The sequence below is a fragment of the Ovis canadensis genome, chromosome 3 (genome assembly GCF_042477335.2).
Source record: "Ovis canadensis isolate MfBH-ARS-UI-01 breed Bighorn chromosome 3, ARS-UI_OviCan_v2, whole genome shotgun sequence".
Taxonomy (NCBI): domain Eukaryota; kingdom Metazoa; phylum Chordata; class Mammalia; order Artiodactyla; family Bovidae; genus Ovis; species Ovis canadensis.
This window is the reverse complement of record NC_091247.1, coordinates 231,328,404-231,344,558: the sequence shown is the minus strand read 5'-3', so window position 1 is coordinate 231,344,558 and position 16,155 is coordinate 231,328,404. Positions and strand designations below refer to the sequence as shown.

General features: G+C 62.5%; 2 protein-coding genes across 9 annotated transcripts in view; one reads left to right on the top strand and one right to left on the bottom strand.

Moving 5' to 3' along the window:
• Positions 1–8,930, top strand: part of TUBGCP6 (tubulin gamma complex component 6) — a 23,254-nt gene extending 14,324 nt beyond the window's left edge. Inside the window, exons 5-25 of one of the 8 annotated variants that reach the window (XR_011255374.1) lie at positions 141–262; positions 992–1,070; positions 1,151–1,260; positions 1,391–1,482; positions 1,574–1,713; positions 2,603–2,752; positions 3,280–3,361; positions 3,444–3,532; positions 3,612–3,727; positions 4,820–4,958; positions 5,265–5,366; positions 5,526–6,621; positions 6,748–6,794; positions 6,939–7,074; positions 7,159–7,327; positions 7,434–7,575; positions 7,656–7,843; positions 7,926–8,058; positions 8,135–8,348; positions 8,418–8,591; positions 8,706–8,831. Coding sequence is in view for 6 of the 8 variants with exons in the window: in XM_069581809.1 (XP_069437910.1) it covers positions 141–262; positions 992–1,070; positions 1,151–1,260; positions 1,391–1,482; positions 1,574–1,713; positions 2,603–2,752; positions 3,280–3,361; positions 3,444–3,532; positions 3,612–3,727; positions 4,820–4,958; positions 5,265–5,366; positions 5,526–6,621; positions 6,748–6,794; positions 6,939–7,074; positions 7,159–7,327; positions 7,434–7,575; positions 7,656–7,850; positions 7,926–8,058; positions 8,135–8,348; positions 8,418–8,591; positions 8,706–8,886 (3,708 nt within the window). In the remaining 2 variants the exon portion in view is untranslated. Of the gene's footprint in view, positions 1–140; positions 263–991; positions 1,071–1,150; positions 1,261–1,390; positions 1,483–1,573; positions 1,714–2,602; positions 2,753–3,279; positions 3,362–3,443; positions 3,533–3,611; positions 3,728–4,819; positions 4,959–5,264; positions 5,367–5,525; positions 6,622–6,747; positions 6,795–6,938; positions 7,075–7,158; positions 7,328–7,433; positions 7,576–7,655; positions 7,851–7,925; positions 8,059–8,134; positions 8,349–8,417; positions 8,618–8,705 lie in introns of all 8 variants that reach the window. The other 7 variants (XR_011255373.1, XM_069581810.1, XM_069581812.1 and 4 more) reach the window with 7 other exon arrangements.
• The window catches only part of SELENOO (selenoprotein O), a 22,240-nt gene continuing 14,968 nt past the window's right edge, over positions 8,884–16,155 (bottom strand). The window contains exons 4-9 of the mRNA XM_069581816.1: positions 15,185–15,315; positions 14,576–14,856; positions 10,468–10,618; positions 9,704–9,889; positions 9,455–9,611; positions 8,884–9,322 (exon numbers count right to left, since the gene is read on the bottom strand). Coding sequence (XP_069437917.1) covers positions 9,137–9,322; positions 9,455–9,611; positions 9,704–9,889; positions 10,468–10,618; positions 14,576–14,856; positions 15,185–15,315 — 1,092 coding nt within the window. The 3' untranslated portion in view covers positions 8,884–9,136. The remainder of the gene's footprint in view (positions 9,323–9,454; positions 9,612–9,703; positions 9,890–10,467; positions 10,619–14,575; positions 14,857–15,184; positions 15,316–16,155) is intronic.

The window sequence follows — 16,155 nt, the reverse complement described above, 5'->3', positions numbered from 1 at the left end:
GGCCATTCCTTGGGAAATGGAGCCCCAGGCTTGGGGGTGGAGGCCCAACTTTTTCCCACACCCAGGTATTTCTCTGGTTCCGAGCTTGGTGGCCATGCCCCTGTGCCTGGCCGCCCTCCTTCTAGCCTCCTGCCCCACAGGCCTTCACCAGCGGCCTGAGGCGGTACCTGCAGTACTACCGCGCTTGCGTGCTCTCCACCCCGCCCACCCTGAGCCTCCTGACCATCGGCTTTCTCTTCAAGAAGCTGGGACGGCAGCTCAGGTAAGTCTCGGCGTGCAACTTGGTGGTTGATGAGGCAGGCATGGGCCGTGCTGGGTGGTGGGCAGCCTCCTGGTTGGAGTCTGGATGGCCCTTGACCAAGCTGAGTTCATGAGGTGCCCACCAGCAGGCCCAACCCAGGATCAGGGCTCCTACCCGACAGGCACACAGGGGCCCTGCAGACAGACCTGGCACCTGCACTCAGGAGCTGGTCAGTGAACATGGGCAGAGTGCCTGCTGGCAGGTGCCATCTGGAGAAGGCAGAGTGGAGGGCTAGGGGTTGAGGGGTGGGTTCAGTGGAGAGGAGTTCCTGCAGGCTGAGGGGAGGAGTGTGGAGGCCCCAGGGCTGGAGAAGGGGCGTGAGGGGGAGGCTGAGCCTGGAGGTGTCTGGAGGGCGTGATGGGAGCATAGCCTGGAGTGGGGTAGTGAGGCAGGGGGCCCAAGGGGACTTGGTAGCCGTTCAGGATGGCGGAGGAGGTGACCTGGGGGAGGCGGTGGGTGCAGGAGGGGCTCTTGGGGGGGAGCAGCAGGAGTGGGGGCGGGCCGTGGACTCAAGAGTCTCGGCCGGACCTGGGAAGGAGGTGGGGCTGCGTGGGGTTCCTGGGAGGGGCCTGACAGGCAGCTCAAAGCTGAGCTTCTTGAGGTGCAGGCGGTTTTAAAGCTGGACTATGCAGACAGGCAGGGGAGCGCCTGGGTCTTCTGCCCACCTGGTCTCCCCGCCTCTGTGTGCAGGTACCTGGCTGAGCTCTGTGGCGTTGGCGCCACGCTCCAAGGCTCCGGTGGCGGAGAGCCCAGGGCTGCCTTCCCCACGGTGAGGGCTGGCGGGCTCCGGGGCGGGCAGGGCCCCCCCTGCTGTGTGTGGCATGGCTGAGCCCCCCTTGCTGTCTGCAGGGTGTGAGGCTGCTCTCCTACCTCTACCAGGAGGCCCTGGACAACTGCAGCAACGAGCATTACCCAGTCCTGCTGTCTCTGCTCAAGACCAGCTGCGAGCCCTACACGCGGTGGGGCGGGGCGGGAGTGGGGCAGGCTCTGGGGGGGTGGGCTTGGACTGCAGCCCCCCACTCCCAGGGCGGAGCTCTCTACCCTGTTGATGTCCTGCCCAGCTCACGCCCCCTTTCCACACGCGTGCAGGTTCATCCACGACTGGGTCTACAGTGGGGTCTTCAGAGATGTTTATGGAGAGTTCATGATCCAGGTGAACCATGAGTACTTGGGCCTCAGAGGTAGGTGGGGGCTGCTGCTGGGCGGGGACACTGCTGTCAGCCGGGTCAGGGCCGCACTGGTCTCAGGCCTGAGTGGCTGTCCCACGTGCAGACAGGTTTTACTGGACCCACGGCTACGTGCTCATTTCCAAAGAGGCGGAGGACTGCGTCCCCATGTTCCTGAGCCACATTGCCCATGATGTGTACGTCTGTGGGAAGACCATCAATCTGCTGAAGCTCTGCTGCCCCCAGGTGAGGGGCAGAGCGGCCGGCCTCCGCCAGCGCCACGTTGCCTGCCCACCTGCCCTCAGCCCAGGTCCATAGTGTTCCAGCTCGGGTTGGGTGACCTCAACCTCAGTCCCCTTGAGAGTTTCATGAGCGGCTCTGTTGAGTTTCTAGTGCTCCTTCAAAGATGGGAGGAAAGCTGAAGGCCTTTCAGAGGCCAAAGGGGCAGTGGGCTTCTCCCGCTCCCCCACCTTGGAAACTGCCCCAGAGGGATGGGAAGGGCTGTGTTGGCAGGAGGATGGACCCAGGGGTCATGTGAGGGGTCCCAGGGCTTGGCCGTGCCCTGGAGCAGAGGCCTGAGCTGGTGTCCATGCAGCCAAGGCCCCTGGAAGATGGCCAGTGGCAGTGGGTGGGATGGGCCGCCCCTGCAGGAGGTGCTCTCTGGTGTCCGGCCAGGCTGGCGGGTGTGGACTGGGGGCTCCCGGCAGTGCAACAGCCAGGTGCAGGCCAGAGCGGGGACAGCGGCCAGCCGAGTGCAGGGCTGAGAGGAGCAGGCTGGAGAGCCCAGGATGGGCTCAGGGCTGCTGAGGGGGCTACAGTATCCATGAGCCCCCAGGAGCTGCCCAGGTGTTGGCTGTGGGGGGCGGGGCTACATGTGGGCGGGGCTGACCTCAGGGAGGCCCTGTGGGTGTGTCTGGGCCTTCCCACCTTTTCCTGGAGCCTTACTTGTGGGAGCCAGGCCTGGCCTCTGCTGCAGAGGTGTGGGCGGAGACCCACACCTGCTGTTCTGGAGCCGTGGAGGGTGTCAGCGGGGCGCACAGCATTCCTGAGGCAGGCTGTCCACATGGGTCACGAGCGGGAGGTGAGGCGGGCTGTGTCCGCGAGCCCCTGGGCTCACGCGCCACCCCCCACCCAGCACTACCTCTGCTGCTCGGATGTCCCGGTCCCGCGCATCTCCGTGGTCTTCTCCCTCGAGGAGCTGAAGGACATCGAGAAGGACTGCGCCACCTACGTGGGCCGCATGGAGAGGGTGGCGCGCCACAGCTCGGTCAGCAAGGAGGAAAAGGTGAGGGCACCACAGCCTGGCCTTCCCTGGCACCCCCCTCCTCTCCTCCCGGGGTGGGCTGGGCGCTAGGTAGCCCCACCCTGGCCGGGCTGTGGCTCCTGGCCTCAGTGGCTCCCTTGAGCCCCCGTCCTGCTTAGAAGGGTCAGGTGCACTGAGGCCCGAGCTTTGAGGGTCCTGTGTCCTGGGGAGGGGTTGATGCAAAGTCTTGGCACCTGTGGGCAGCAGGAAGCTGTGGGCAGCAGGAAGCTGTGGGCAGGGCAGACTTCTGAGAACCAGTCGGGTGGAGGGGCGAACCCTGGGGGTGCAGGGGGCTGGCCTCTGTGGGAGGGCCAGGGTGGCCATGAAGGCTGGGGTCTTGGCCCCGGATCGCTCTGAGAGAAGGTGTCACCTGCCTGGGGACCAGCTTCACTGCCTTGCAGGACGGGCACTGCACCCCCAGACCCGGTCTGAGCAGACCCCTCTCCCTGGCTGTCCCAGGGGTGGGGGGTGAAAGGTCAGATGCATCAATCACTGGTGGTGTTTTTCAGGAATTACGGATGGAAATTGCAAAGCAAGAATTAATTGTCCAGGCCCGGGAGGCGGCGTCCAGGGTCCTGCAGGCACTCAGCGGTGTGTGTGGCTCACCTGCCCCTCCATGTCGAGGGCCTCCTGCGGGGGCTCCTCACCATGGACCCTGGCTGTCTTGTTCCAGATCGGCAAATGTCGGAGCGGATGGTCTCGGACGCCCGGAAGCGAGAGCAGTTCCAGAGGCTGAAGGAGCAGTTTGTGAAGGACCAGGAGGTGGGGGGCTGGCCCAGGGCCGGGGGGTGGGCCCGAGGGGTCGACTTCACTAGCGGGGCGCCTGTGGGGTGTTCTGCAGCGACGCCGGGCAGCCAGGCAGGAGGAGCTGGACGAGGACTTCAGCTATGCCCGCGAGCTCCGGGACCGGGAGAGGAGGCTGAGGGCCCTGGAGGAGCAGCTGGAGAGGAAGGCCAGGTGGGTGGCTGGGGGCACCATGGCCATGCCGGCTCAGCCTTCCAGGAAGTCGCGGCTGGTTCGGCCTTTGTGATGGTCGGTTGCCTTTTTGTCAGTGCCCGGGCACCTTTCAGGCGCCTGTGTCGGGGAGCAGTGGCAGTCTGAGCTTGCTCTTCTTGCAGTCGCTCTCTGTGCGCTGGGGTCCAGGCTCGGTCCACGCTGTGCTCGCATCCTGCCTCTCTGTTTCCTTGAAGTTGAACTGCCTGTTTCTTAAATCTGCCTTTAAACCTGTTAGCAGCCTGACTGAGAGACAGGGATTCACCCAGCACGGCGTCCGGGAGCATCTTGTGCTCTGGCGTGCCTCCTCCCTCCCTGCATTTCCTGAGCTGCCAGCACAGCTGGCGCCTCAGAAGGAGCCCCGCTCTTTCCTCGGCTGGTCAGTGGTCCTGACCCTGGGGCTGTTCACGGAGCGCGACAGAGCCAGTCAGCGCTGAGTGCACGCGTGTCCGTGTGCATCCGTGCTGACTCGAGTATGTACACACGCGTGTATGATTGACGTTGTTCTCTCATTTACGTTCGGAGGAAATGAGCTGTGGAGGGAGTGTCCCTGGCCTGTGGCAGCTGAATTAAACATGGCCAGGCTGGGCTTGAGACCAGCTTCATGTTGGTGAGAGAGCCAGCATCCCTGGCTGTAACGTGGCCAGCTTTGAATTAAGTGAGGCGTTCCCACTGCCTCGTGCCGTTGGCATCACCTCTTGATGCTCTGGAGGTGGCGCGGCAGCGTGAGAATCACCTTCAGTGAGGAGCGAGGTCACACCTCAGAGGGTTTGGGCCCCCGGCCGGCACTGCTCCCTGTGCTTCAGGCTGTGGGGGAGCTCGTCTGGGGTTCACTTTGAGTGACTGCACTGTGCCTGCCCGCCAGGGGCTCCCATTTGGGGGGAGAGGCAGAAAGACCTGCCCAGTGAGGCCCTGCAGGTGTTGTGCGGGCTCCAAGGGGCCAGCTGCCCACCTAGGGAAGGTGCTCGGGCGTAGGCTTCCCATAGGGGGCCCCCGCACAGGGCACTGGCTGGACAGTGGGGTGACTGGTGGCCCATGCTGTCTGGGTGGCTGCAGGCAGGCGCTGGTGGATCATTACAGCAAGTTGTCTGCAGAGGCAGCTCGTCGGGAGCAGAGGGCACTGTGGAAGGTCCGGAGGCACCGGCTGGCCAGCGCGCGGCTTCGTTTTCTCCTGGAAGATGAGAAGTGCATTCAGGTGTTGCCACTCGTCACCCAGGAGCTCTTCTCTGGGCTCTCGGGGACTCAGGAGCCCTGAAGTCACACACAGACCCACTGCGTGCCCACTGCGGGGTTTGGGTAACGCTCTCACCAGGTGCCCAGAGGGGCGTGACCAGGAGAGGCTGGGCTGCCCTCAGGTGACATGGGCTGTGCCACATGCCAGCCAGGCTCTGGGCAGCTGCTGCGGAGCCCCGCTGCATCGGTGCACCTGCAAGCGTGGTGCCGGGGCTGGGGCTCTCACCCCCCAAAGCTGCCTCCTCACGTTCTGCTGGTTCCATTTCAGGGGATGCTAGAGGCCATGGCTGAGGGGAGGCCCCTAGAGCAGCCGGCCGTGCTCCCTGGTGCCTGCTCCCAGACAAGTGCCCACTCATGGGCAGGGGACCAGGTAGGACCCAGGCCATGGAGGGTGGGCTCTGAGTTGGCTGCCCTAGGCCTGGCATGTGTCCCCACTGTCCCCTTTCATGGGCTTGAGTGTTGGGTGCAGAACTGAACCTGGGGGACAGAAGCAGACACCAGGGGGAACCCATGTGCGTTTGTGTTTCAGGCTTCCTTTCTGGGCCCTGTGCCCCGCGACAGAGGCGGCAGCTGTGAGCCCGGGCGAGAGGAGCCGAGGGAGGCGGCCCCGGCTGGCCCTCACGGGCAGAGTGTGCTCACGCTGCAGCCTCTCGAGTCTCCAGGAGCCGAGGCCTATCGCGCAGGGCCCGGGGCAGGCTTGCTGTGGGGGCAGGCAGAGGAGCCGGGGCCATTCTCCATGGGCCTCAGCCTCCAAGACTTCCTGCCCGCGGCCCAGGGGGCTGAGCCTGGGCTTGGCAGCGCAGCCCCCATCCTGGAGGAGGCGCTGCAGACCATCGGCTCCGACCTGCCTCCCGTGGCTCCGTCCACAGCAGTGGACTTGGCGCCTGTCGGGCCACAGGAGTATGACTTCAGAACCATCCTGAGGCCCGCTGTGGCCGCCCCAGGTTCCACAGGGGCGCTCCAGACTGCAGGAGGCAGCCCGGGCAGCAGGGGGCAGCAGCCGCAGGAGGACACTCAGGTGCCGCTGGACACGTATGGCCCTGACCCCCCACAGCACCCCTCCCCCCAGGAGGAGCGCTGCCTGGCCACAGCACAGGTCCTCGGGGCAGAGCCTGGTGTTCCCAGAGGGGTCTGTGCTTCTGGAATGACCCCCTCCCGGCCACGGTGGAAAGTCCATGGACACGTGTCTGACGCCAGCATCAGGGTGGGGGAGAATGTGTGGGACGTGGCCCCCTCCCGGCCACGGTGGAAAGTCCATGGACACGTGTCTGACGCCAGCATCAGGGTCGGGGAGAATGTGTGGGACGTGGCCCCCTCCCGGCCACGGTGGAATGTCCATGGACACGTGTCTCAGTCCAGTGTGATGCTGGGGGTGCTCTCAGGGGAAGCTGAGCCCAATTTGTCCAGGCCCCCGTTGGGCCCACCTGACCCTGGGCCCCAGTTGGGCCTCAGCTCGGGAGCCCAGGGACACATGCCACGGCTGCCTGCGGAGACAGCCTCAGGCAGCTCCAGCGCACAGGTGGTTGGACCAGGCCCTGGCCACGGGGAGGAGGGTGGCCCCCAGGCCTCGCTGTCTGCTGAGGCTGTACCTGCTGCTCTGGGAGACAGCACCCCGGAGGAGCCAGGTCAGTGGGACCCAGAGCCGTCCTGCCCCTGGGGGCGTCTGTGAGCCCAGGACGGGGAGGACCAGTGGGGGGGGGGGCGCGGGTGTTGGCCCTGACCCTCTCTCCTGCCCCATTTCTTCTGCTCAGGCCTGGGGATGAGTGAGGACTCCAGGGACCTCTCTCCCGGCTCACAGGTCAGGGGTTGGGGGGTGTGCTGGGCCTTTTGTGGGCAGGCACGGCTCTGTCCTGGGACTGGGCAGGGCGGGTGTGGTCTGCCTCCTGGTCCCTCCTCTCAGATGAGGGAAGGAGGCGGGTCCCTCGAGGCTGGGTTATCTTAGGAGGATGCAGACGTCCAGAGCAGCCCAGACCCTGGCGAGGCGGCAGCCCAGCTCTGGGACCGGGAACAGGCCTACCTGGCAGGCCTGGCGGGGCACTACCGCCTGGAGCAGTACCCGGACAGCTACGAGGCCATGTGTGAGTGGGCCGGCCACAGCGGGCAGGCGGGAGGCAGCCTGGCCCCGTGTCCCTGGGGCCTAACTGCAGTCTATCACCCCGCAGCGGAGCCTCCGGTGGCCCGCCTCCTGCACCACGGGCTTCCCCGAGCCTTCGCCCTCCCCGAGGACGCCCGGGTCCCGTCAGACGCAGACGAGAGCGCCGTGCAGCTGAGCGAGCTGCTGCCGCTGCCCGTGCTCATGAAGCACTCTGTTACCGCCCCGCTGGCTGCCCAGTGAGCACCGCCTGACCCTCTGCTCCCTCCCCGGCCCGGCCCCGCTCCCCCTGCCCCGCCCGGCTCCGCCCCGCGACGGTCAGTAACTCCAGGCCCCTCCCGCCAGCGTCTCCCTGGTGAACAAGGCCGTGGTCGACTACTTCTTCGTGGAGCTGAACCTCGGGGCGCACTTCGAGGCGCTAAGGCACTTCCTGCTGATGGAGGACGGAGAGTTCGCCCAGTCCCTCAGCGACCTGCTCTTCGAGAAGGTGAGCTCGGGCGGGCCAGGCGCCAGAGGGGCGGCGGGCAGGCTCTGGACGCTTTGGGACGCTGTGTCCTGTCCCTGCAGCTTGGGGCGGGCCAGACGCCCGGGGAGCTTCTCAGCCCCCTGGTGCTCAACTCGGTGCTGAGCAAGGCCCTGCAATACAGCCTGCACGGCGACAGCCCGCACGCCGCCAACCTCTCCTTCGCCCTCAAGTTCCTGCCCGAGACGTTCGCCCCCAACGCCCCGGACGTGCTGAGCTGCCTGGAGCTCAGGTACAAGGTCAGCAGCGCCCCCTGGCGCGGGCGGTGGGGGTGGTCCCGGGATGCAGCTGTACTGAGCCGGCCTCCCTGCCAGGTCGACTGGCCTCTCAACATCGTGGTCACCGAGGGCTGCCTGAGCAGGTACGGCGGCATCTTCTCCTTCCTGCTGCAGCTGAAGCTCATGATGTGGACGCTCAAGGACGTCTGCTTCCACCTCAAGCGCACAGGTGAGCCTGGGGGGCCCGAGGGGCCCGCGCCGCCGGCGGCGGCACTCACCCCTGCCTTCCCCTCTCCCCCCCTCAGCGCGGGTGAGCCAGGCGGCCGGCTCGGCGCAGTTCCGCCAGCTGCAGCTTTTCAAGCACGAGATGCAGCACTTCGTCAAGGTCACCCAGGGCTACATCGCCAACCAGATCCTGCACGTCAGCTGGTGCGAGTTCCAGGCCAGGCTGGCCTCGGTGGGCGACCTGGAGGAGATACAGCGCGCCCACGCCGAGTACCTGCACAAGGCGGTCTTCAGGTGAGCTGCGGCCTGCCCCCGCGCGGCCCTGGCTCGGGCGCACCCACTGCAGCCCCCGCCTCCCCCCAGGGGCCTGCTGACGGAGAAGGCGGCGCCGGTCATGAACGTCATCCACAGCGTCTTCAGCCTGGTCCTCAAGTTCCGCAGCCAGCTCATCTCCCAGCCCTGGGGCCCGGCCGGCGGCCCGCGCGGCCCCGAGCACCCCAACTTTGCCCTCATGCAGCAGTCCTACAGCGCCTTCAAGTACTACTCCCGCTTCCTCTTCAAAGGTGACGCCCCCCGGGGCGGGGGGAGGGCTGGGGCCGGGGCTACGCCGGCTCACTGAACCCGCCCCTTCCCCCGCCCCGCCCCTCGCAGTGGTGAGCAAGCTGGTGAACCGCGGCTACCAGCCCCACCTGGAGGACTTCCTGCTGCGAATCAACTTCAACAACTACTACCAGGACGCCTGAGCCCCGGCTCGGCCGCAATAAACGTGTACCCGCCCTCCAGCCTCTGTCTCCGGGGCGGGGGGGGCGGGGCAACCACGCGGGGCCACTGAGGAGGCTGCCGGTTTATTGGGGGGCCGCGCCCCCCTCCACCCCCGCCAGGTGGGTGGGGGCCGCGTGGTGCGGGCGTGGGGCATGTCATGGGGAGCAGAGCCTGGGGCAGGGGTGGCGAGTCGGCGTCGGGTGGAGACGGGTCAGGTCCTGACTGGACGTCTCCGCCGTCACGGAGAGACGGGAGCGGGAGCCGCCTCGTGGACTCAAGGGCTCGGCCCCGGGGCCTCCTGCGCGGAGTCCCCAGGGCGGTTACGAGGATCACGTCACGCACAGCTCTGCCGCCCAGAGCGGGGGCTTGCTGCTGTAGGAGCGCCGCCGGCCGGCCGCCCCGCTGGTCTCTGCGGCCACCTCGCTGGCCTCCGCGGCCCCCTCGGGCTCGGCAGCCTCTGCCTCCCCGCCGTAAGGGGTCTCCAGCAGCTTCAGCACCCGCCGCACCTGCAGGGGGGTGGAGAGCGAGGGGGGCTGTTGGGGACCGGCCTCCTCCACAACGAGAAGCGCGCGGTCGGGGAGGTTGGCGGAGAGGGGGGGGTGGGCTGGTGGGGGGGGAGGGGGGCAGGCGGCCCTTGCCTCCGAGAAGTCACCGTTCTCCGCAGCTTCAATGGCGCCCTGTGCAATGTAGTTCCTCAGCACGTACTTGGGGTTGTTGGCGCGCATGACACGTGTGCGCTCGGCCTGCCAGGTGGCCACGTCGCCGCTGGCCTCCCGGTCCTTCTCCAGCCGAGCCCTACAACCCACTGGGCGTCAGCCACGTAGCCTGGCCCGCGTTGGGGTCGGCGCGGGGGAGGGGAGGGGCACCAGGGGGAGGGCAGGGGGCACCTGTAGTCGTGGAGCCACGCGGCCCAGCGGCTCCTGTTCTTGCTGTGCAGCTCTGCCTCGCTCAGCTGCCCTAGCCGCGACTGCTGCTCCACGCGCTCCAGCTCCCGAGCCAGGCTCGCCCGCGTGCCAATGAGCGCCAGGAGCTGCGGGTTTGACTGCGCCAGCATGAGCATCATGGCCAGCTGCCTGCGCGGAGTGGGCGCGTGAGGGGCCCCAGGCCGGCCCTCCCGGCCTGCCACACTGCTGTGCTTGGCCCCGCCAGGGCGGAGCCCGGGTCCGGTGGGTGGGGCAGATGGGGGAACGTGACAGGCCCGTCCCCTGGTGTTGACCCCGCCCATGGAGAACACAGCTGGATGCTCCACCTGGGGAGGGGGCAGGGCAGCCCCTGACACCCTCTTCTCAGTCACCCTGGCTCTGTGCTCAGCAGGTCCTGCCAGCTCAGCCTCCCTCACACTGCCACACTAGATTCCTGCTGGGCACCAAACTTGATGGGTTGAGTGTGGGCCCCACCCCCAGGACACAACAGTACGGAGAGCCTGTGGGGGCTGGAGACTGCGGGCCACAGCCAGGCTCTTCCTGGAGCAGAAGCCACCATGCCTGACCCTGTGCTGCCTGGCCCCCATCCAGCATCAGCATCGCGTCCTTTCCTCTGGCTGGCGGGCCTCAGGGCTACAGAGCCAGGGTCTGACCACCCATGGCTTTATTCTAAATATTCCTCCCTTCTCTGGAAACAAATTCCCTGGAAGCAAGACCCAAGCACGCACCGGGGATCCATCTGGGGTCGGAAGGCAAGCCTCAGCTCCTCCAGGGAGGCACACTGTGCAGTCAGCGCGGCCAGGAACTCATCCAGGTCTGGGGACTCCGGCGCAGCCGGGAAAGAGCTCAGCAGGTAGAAGGAGTTTGTGAAGTCAGCCCCTGGAACACAAAGCTGCTCAGGGTGCCGCCCCGTCACCAGACGAGCACACGCGTTCATCCGGCACACGTGTGTGGAGCCCTGCTGGGCGCCAGGGCAGGGGTTCCTGACCCCCCCACCCCCAGCCTGTTCTGTGCCGCCAACTTGGTCCCCACTCTGAACCTGACAAGTCACGCCATCTTCCAAGGCCTCTAAGCCCAGTCTCTTCATTGGTGACCTGCATAAACAGTCCAGGCACTGAGGCGGCCCTGGCCCCCATCACTGTCTGCGCCTTCAGCGCTGCACGCTCTGGGAGCTGCAAGGTTGAGCCAGCAGAGGACACGAGCTAACAGGTGTGTTGCGTGCTGTCCTTGGCCTGGCTGGCTACATCAGTGTCACCATAACCCCTAAGGAAACGGGCAAAACCAGACAGGAGTGGGGAACCAGAATGGTGTACACAAAAAGCCACCTAAACACGAGCATGGCGACAGAAAACAAGGGGCAAAAACGGTGCAAGATGCCACAGCGAAGCGGCCGGTTCTTCCTCACCTGCAGCCCCGTGGAAAGTGAACGGACCAGGGCGCTGCCCGGCCCCGTGGTCAGCGCTGCGCATTCACTGTCAAGGGGGTGGGGTCAACCCCTGGTTGGGGGACTAAGACCTTGAGAGGACCCCCCCACCCAGCCAAAGTAAATGGATTAACGTCACTATTCAAAGAGCAAAGACCAGCAGGATGGATACAAAACACGGTCCAATGACAGGAAGACACTGAAGACACTTAAGCTGAAGGTGAAAAGATGGAAGAAACACACCACACGAACAGTAACCTACAGAGCTGGCTGGCTGTGCTAACACCAGAGAAGTAGGCTTTTGTGTGAGCACTCGACAAAGAGGAGCGTGAGATTCGGGTGAGTCGGCTCAGCAGGAAGAGACGACAGTCAAACGAGAGCCCCACGCACAGAGCAGGCACTCAGACTGAAGGGCAAGCGCATGTTTTGGCTGTGCTGGGTCCTCCCTGTGGTTTGTGGGGCTTCTCTAGATGTGCAGGGGCTGAGCTGTCCTGCGGCACCTGAGACCTTAGCTTCCCGACAAAGGATCAAACCCATGACCCCTGCACTGGAAGAAAGATTCTTAACCACTGGACCACCAGGGGAGTCCCTGGATCCATGGTAGAGAAACTGTACCCCAATGGACAGCAACAAAACACAACTGAAGGGCAGAGAGTCTAGCAGTTTTGTAGGAGCCAGGATATCAGCACCTGACCCCTGGACAGAAGGTCAACAAGGAAACACCACCAAACCCATCTCTCCACCCAAGCTCGCAGCTTCTCCAGGACAGACCGGGTGTCAGGCCGTAAAATTAGTCTTAGTACCCTGAGAACACTGGTGTATTTTGGATGCTACCATCGACTCAATGGACCTGGGATAGGGAAGCCTGGCATGCTGCAGTCCATGGGGTTGCAAAGAGTCAGAAACAATTTAGCAACTGAATAACAATGTTAAAATTAATCAACTATTGGGTCTAAAAAGAAATCACAAGGGAAATGAGAAAACACTTGGAGGTATGAACCAAAAGCAGCAGTGCTCAGAGGGAAGTTTATAGTTATGTATGTCTGAACTAAAAGAACAGCACTCTCATCACCAGAAAAAAAAAAAAGTAACTGTATGTGGTGATGGTTTCATGTTGCACGCCTGAGACTTGTAAGATGCTACACATTAGTTACTTCTCAGTAAAAACATTTCAAATCAGTAGCCTAATCTTATACCTAAGGAACCAGGAAAAGAACAAATAAGACCAAACTTAACAGGAAGGAAGATGAAAGCAGAGGTAACTAGAGAAGAGAAGCGGGAGAGTGAGACCACAATCGGCTCTCCAAGAAGATCAGGAAAACTGACAAAGTTTCAGCTAAACCAATAGAAAATGGACTTTATTGACTACACCAAAACCTCTGACTGTGTGGATCACAATAAACTGGAAAATTCTTAAGGAGATGGGGATACCAGACCACCTGACCTGCTTCCTGAGAAATCTGTATGCAGGTCAAGAAACAACAGTTAGAACTGGACAAGGAACAACAGACTGGTTCCAAATTGGGAAAGGAGTGCATCAAGGCTGTATATTGTCATCCTGCTTATTTAACTTCTATGCAGAGTACATCATGAGAAACGCTGGGCTGGATGAAGCACAAGCTGGAATCAAGATTGGCAGGAGAAATATCAATAACCTCAGATACGCAGATGACACCACCCTTATGGCAGGAAGTGAAGAGGAACTGAAGAGACTCTTGATGAAAAAAGAGGAGAGTGAAAAAGTTGGCTTAAAGCTCAACATTCAGAAAATGAAGATCATGACATCTGGTCCCATCACTTCATGGGAAATAGATGGGGAAACAATGGAAACAGTGAGATACTTCATTTTGGGGGCTCCAAAATCGCTGCAGATGGTGATTGCAGCCATGAAGTTAAAATGCTTGCTCCTGGGAAGAAAAGCTATAACCAACCTAGACAGCATATTAAAAAGCAGAAGTATTACTTTGCCAACAAAGGTCCATCTAGTCAAAGCTATGGTTTCTCTAGTGGTCATGTATGGATGTGAGAGTTGGACCATAAAGAAGGCTGACCGCTGAAGAACTGATGCTTTTGAACTATGGTGTTGGAGAAGACTCTTGAGACTCCCTTAGACTGCAAGGAGATCCAACCAGTCACTCCTAAAGGAAATCAGTCCTGAATATTCATTGGAAGTACTGATGCTGAGGCTGAAGCTCCAACACTTTGGCCACCTGATGGGAAGAACTGACACATCGGAAAAGCCCCTGATGCTGGAGGGATTGGGGGCGGGAGAAGAGGGGATGACAGAGGAGGAGACGGTCGGATGGCATCACCGACTTGATGGTCATGAGTTTGAGCAAGCTTTGAGAGTTGGTGATGGACAGGGAGGCCTGGTGTGCTGCAGTCCATGGGGTCGCAAAGAGTCGGACACGACTGAACTCACTAAGTGAAAGCAATAAAGAAAGAAAATAAGTAACAGTGACGATATCATTGCTGATTAGACAGAAATAAAAGATTAAGAAGACACTATGAATAATAATTCAGATAACTTAGACAACAGATTCCTAAAAAACATAAATTATACCAGAACTGACTCAGGAAGAAAAAGAAAATCTCAGTAGTCCCATAGCAAGTAAAGAGATTGTAAACTTCCTGACATATGAAACGTCAGGACAAGAGGGCTTCATGGTGAAGTCTACCAAACATTTAAAGAAGAGTTAACACCAATCCTTAGACTCTTCTAAAAAACAGGAGGAAACATTTTCTAGCTCATTTCATGAAACCAGCACTGTCCTGATACCAAAGCCAAACAAAGGTACGATGAGAAAAGAAAGTCACAGACCAGTGTCCCTTGTAAGTACAGACGTAAGGAACCTCAGCAAAACACTAGAAGGACCAAGTATGCAGGGTTTACCCCAGCATGCAAGGGGTGTCTGTGAGACCCCTCCCAGCCTCAGGGGGATGGCGTTTGGAGACGGGGCCTTTGGGAGGTGGGTACGAGGGTGCAACCCTTCCAGTGGCTCCGTGTTCCTGCTCCCCACTTTGCCCTGTGAGGACGCAGCCAGCAGATGGCACCCCGAGGCTGGACGTCCAGCCACCAGGCTGTGAGAAGCAGTTTAAACAGAGACAGCACAGGGACAAAGAAGCAAGCCTGCGTGGTCACCTCGACTGACGCACAGTGTGAAAGTGCGCAGCAGTGACGGGAGGGAGTGTGCTCTACGGAGGGGAGCCAGTGTGACCTGGCCTGTGGCTCACAGCACACTCGTGTGAAGGCTGCTTTCCCCAAGGCGCCCGGCCGGCCACTTCCATTGGGCAGCACTGGGCCTCCGAGCCGGATCAGCCAGGAAGTCACATACGCCTTGCAAAGGCAGTCCCAGAGGACGGGAGACAGGGACCCAGACAGCCACGGCCCATGACAGGCCGCGCCCGCTCACCGGTCAGGTGCATGGTCTCCAGGAGCTGGGCCACCAGGGCGCCATCCCCCTCCTGCTCCGTCTGCACGAGGCCCAGCTTCTGGCGCATCTTCTGCAGGTAGTGCCGGCCGAACTCGGCGTCGAACTCCTGCGCCAGGATGGCCTCGGCCAGCTCGAGAGGCAGCGCGGGGTCCAGGGCCTCGGCCAGTTTCTGCAGGTTCCACCTGCACACCTCGGGCTGCTTGCCGTACGAGTAGCGCCCGGCGGTGTCGGAGGCGTTGCACACGTGACCAGGGTCGTACCTGCCGCACAGGCAAGAGTGGGTGGTGCCTAAAGGGACCCACCGCGGGACCCGGGTGGACACCACTGTCCTGCCCTGTCCCACGGGGCCCTTCAGCCTCACCTGCCCCTTCAGCCCACTTTCTACCCAAGAGTGGAGGGTGCTGGTTAAACGCTTCTGCGCTAAAGCCCTCTGGGGGATTCCTGCTCTGGGAATGGCTAGCTGACCAGGCCTTGCTAAGAATCAAACACTGAACAGAACCTTCACGAAAACAGCCATGCAGGCCTGTGATGCCCGTGCTGATGACGTGTGGCTCCCTGGGGGCCGATGGCAGGCAGCGGGATGCCCACCTGTCCAGGAAGCCGAAGGGCCCGTAGTCGATGGTGAGCCCCACGATGCTCATGTTGTCTGTGTTGAGAACGCCGTGGCAGAAGCCCACACATTGCCACTCAGCCACCAGCCGGGCCGTGCGCCGGGTCACCTGCAACAGGACGGCCGCCGCTGCGCCCGCTGGCCCAGCCCCTCCGCGAGACTCCCGGGGCCGGCCCAGCATCCTGCCCTGACTTGGGAAGAACTCCCACACACCACCGTCTCTTCGGTTCAGTTCAGTCGCTCAGTCACGTCCGACTCTGCGACCCCATGAGCTGCAGCGCGCCGGGCCTCCCTGTCCATCGTCTCTTACATACTCACTACTGTGGCTTTTACCCAAACCAGAGAAATCAGGGAACCCTGACGTTCTCACCATACAGGCCCCCACGTGCGAAGACCATGTCGAAAGAAGGAAGCAAGTCACCACGTTATCAGGCAAACCCACCCCAGGTCCAGCCTCACCCGGGGCTGCAGGGTACGAGGCTCCACCAGCCCACCAGGGCAGCCAGGGCCCAGCGCCGGCCCTGCTGCCCCACACCCAGCCAGGGGGAGCCCTGCGAGCCACAGGTGTGCCCGACGGCCCTGTGGCCCGCTGAGCAGCCCACCCGCAGTGCGCCTGCTGAAGCCGCAGGCACTGTCTGCACTGGACGGCACCACACTTGGCTTCACTGACCAAGAGGACAGGCTCAGGCCGCCACCTTGGGTGTGAGCGGAGCCTCAAGCCTCCCTGGCACTGCCCGCGTGACAGATGGGAAGACACTGACTGAAGGGTCTGGGGAGGGGCCAGGCTGCCCCAGTGTGTCTCTGCACGTGGCCCCCGGGTGTAGGTGGGGCACGCTGCTCTGTGCCCACTTGCGGGAGCGCCTGCAAGGCCCCTGGGACCACGCTTGAGAGTTCTGGGGTGCATTTAGCCCTGAGCCAGGACAGTCAGCGTGTCCCCCAATCAAGAGGC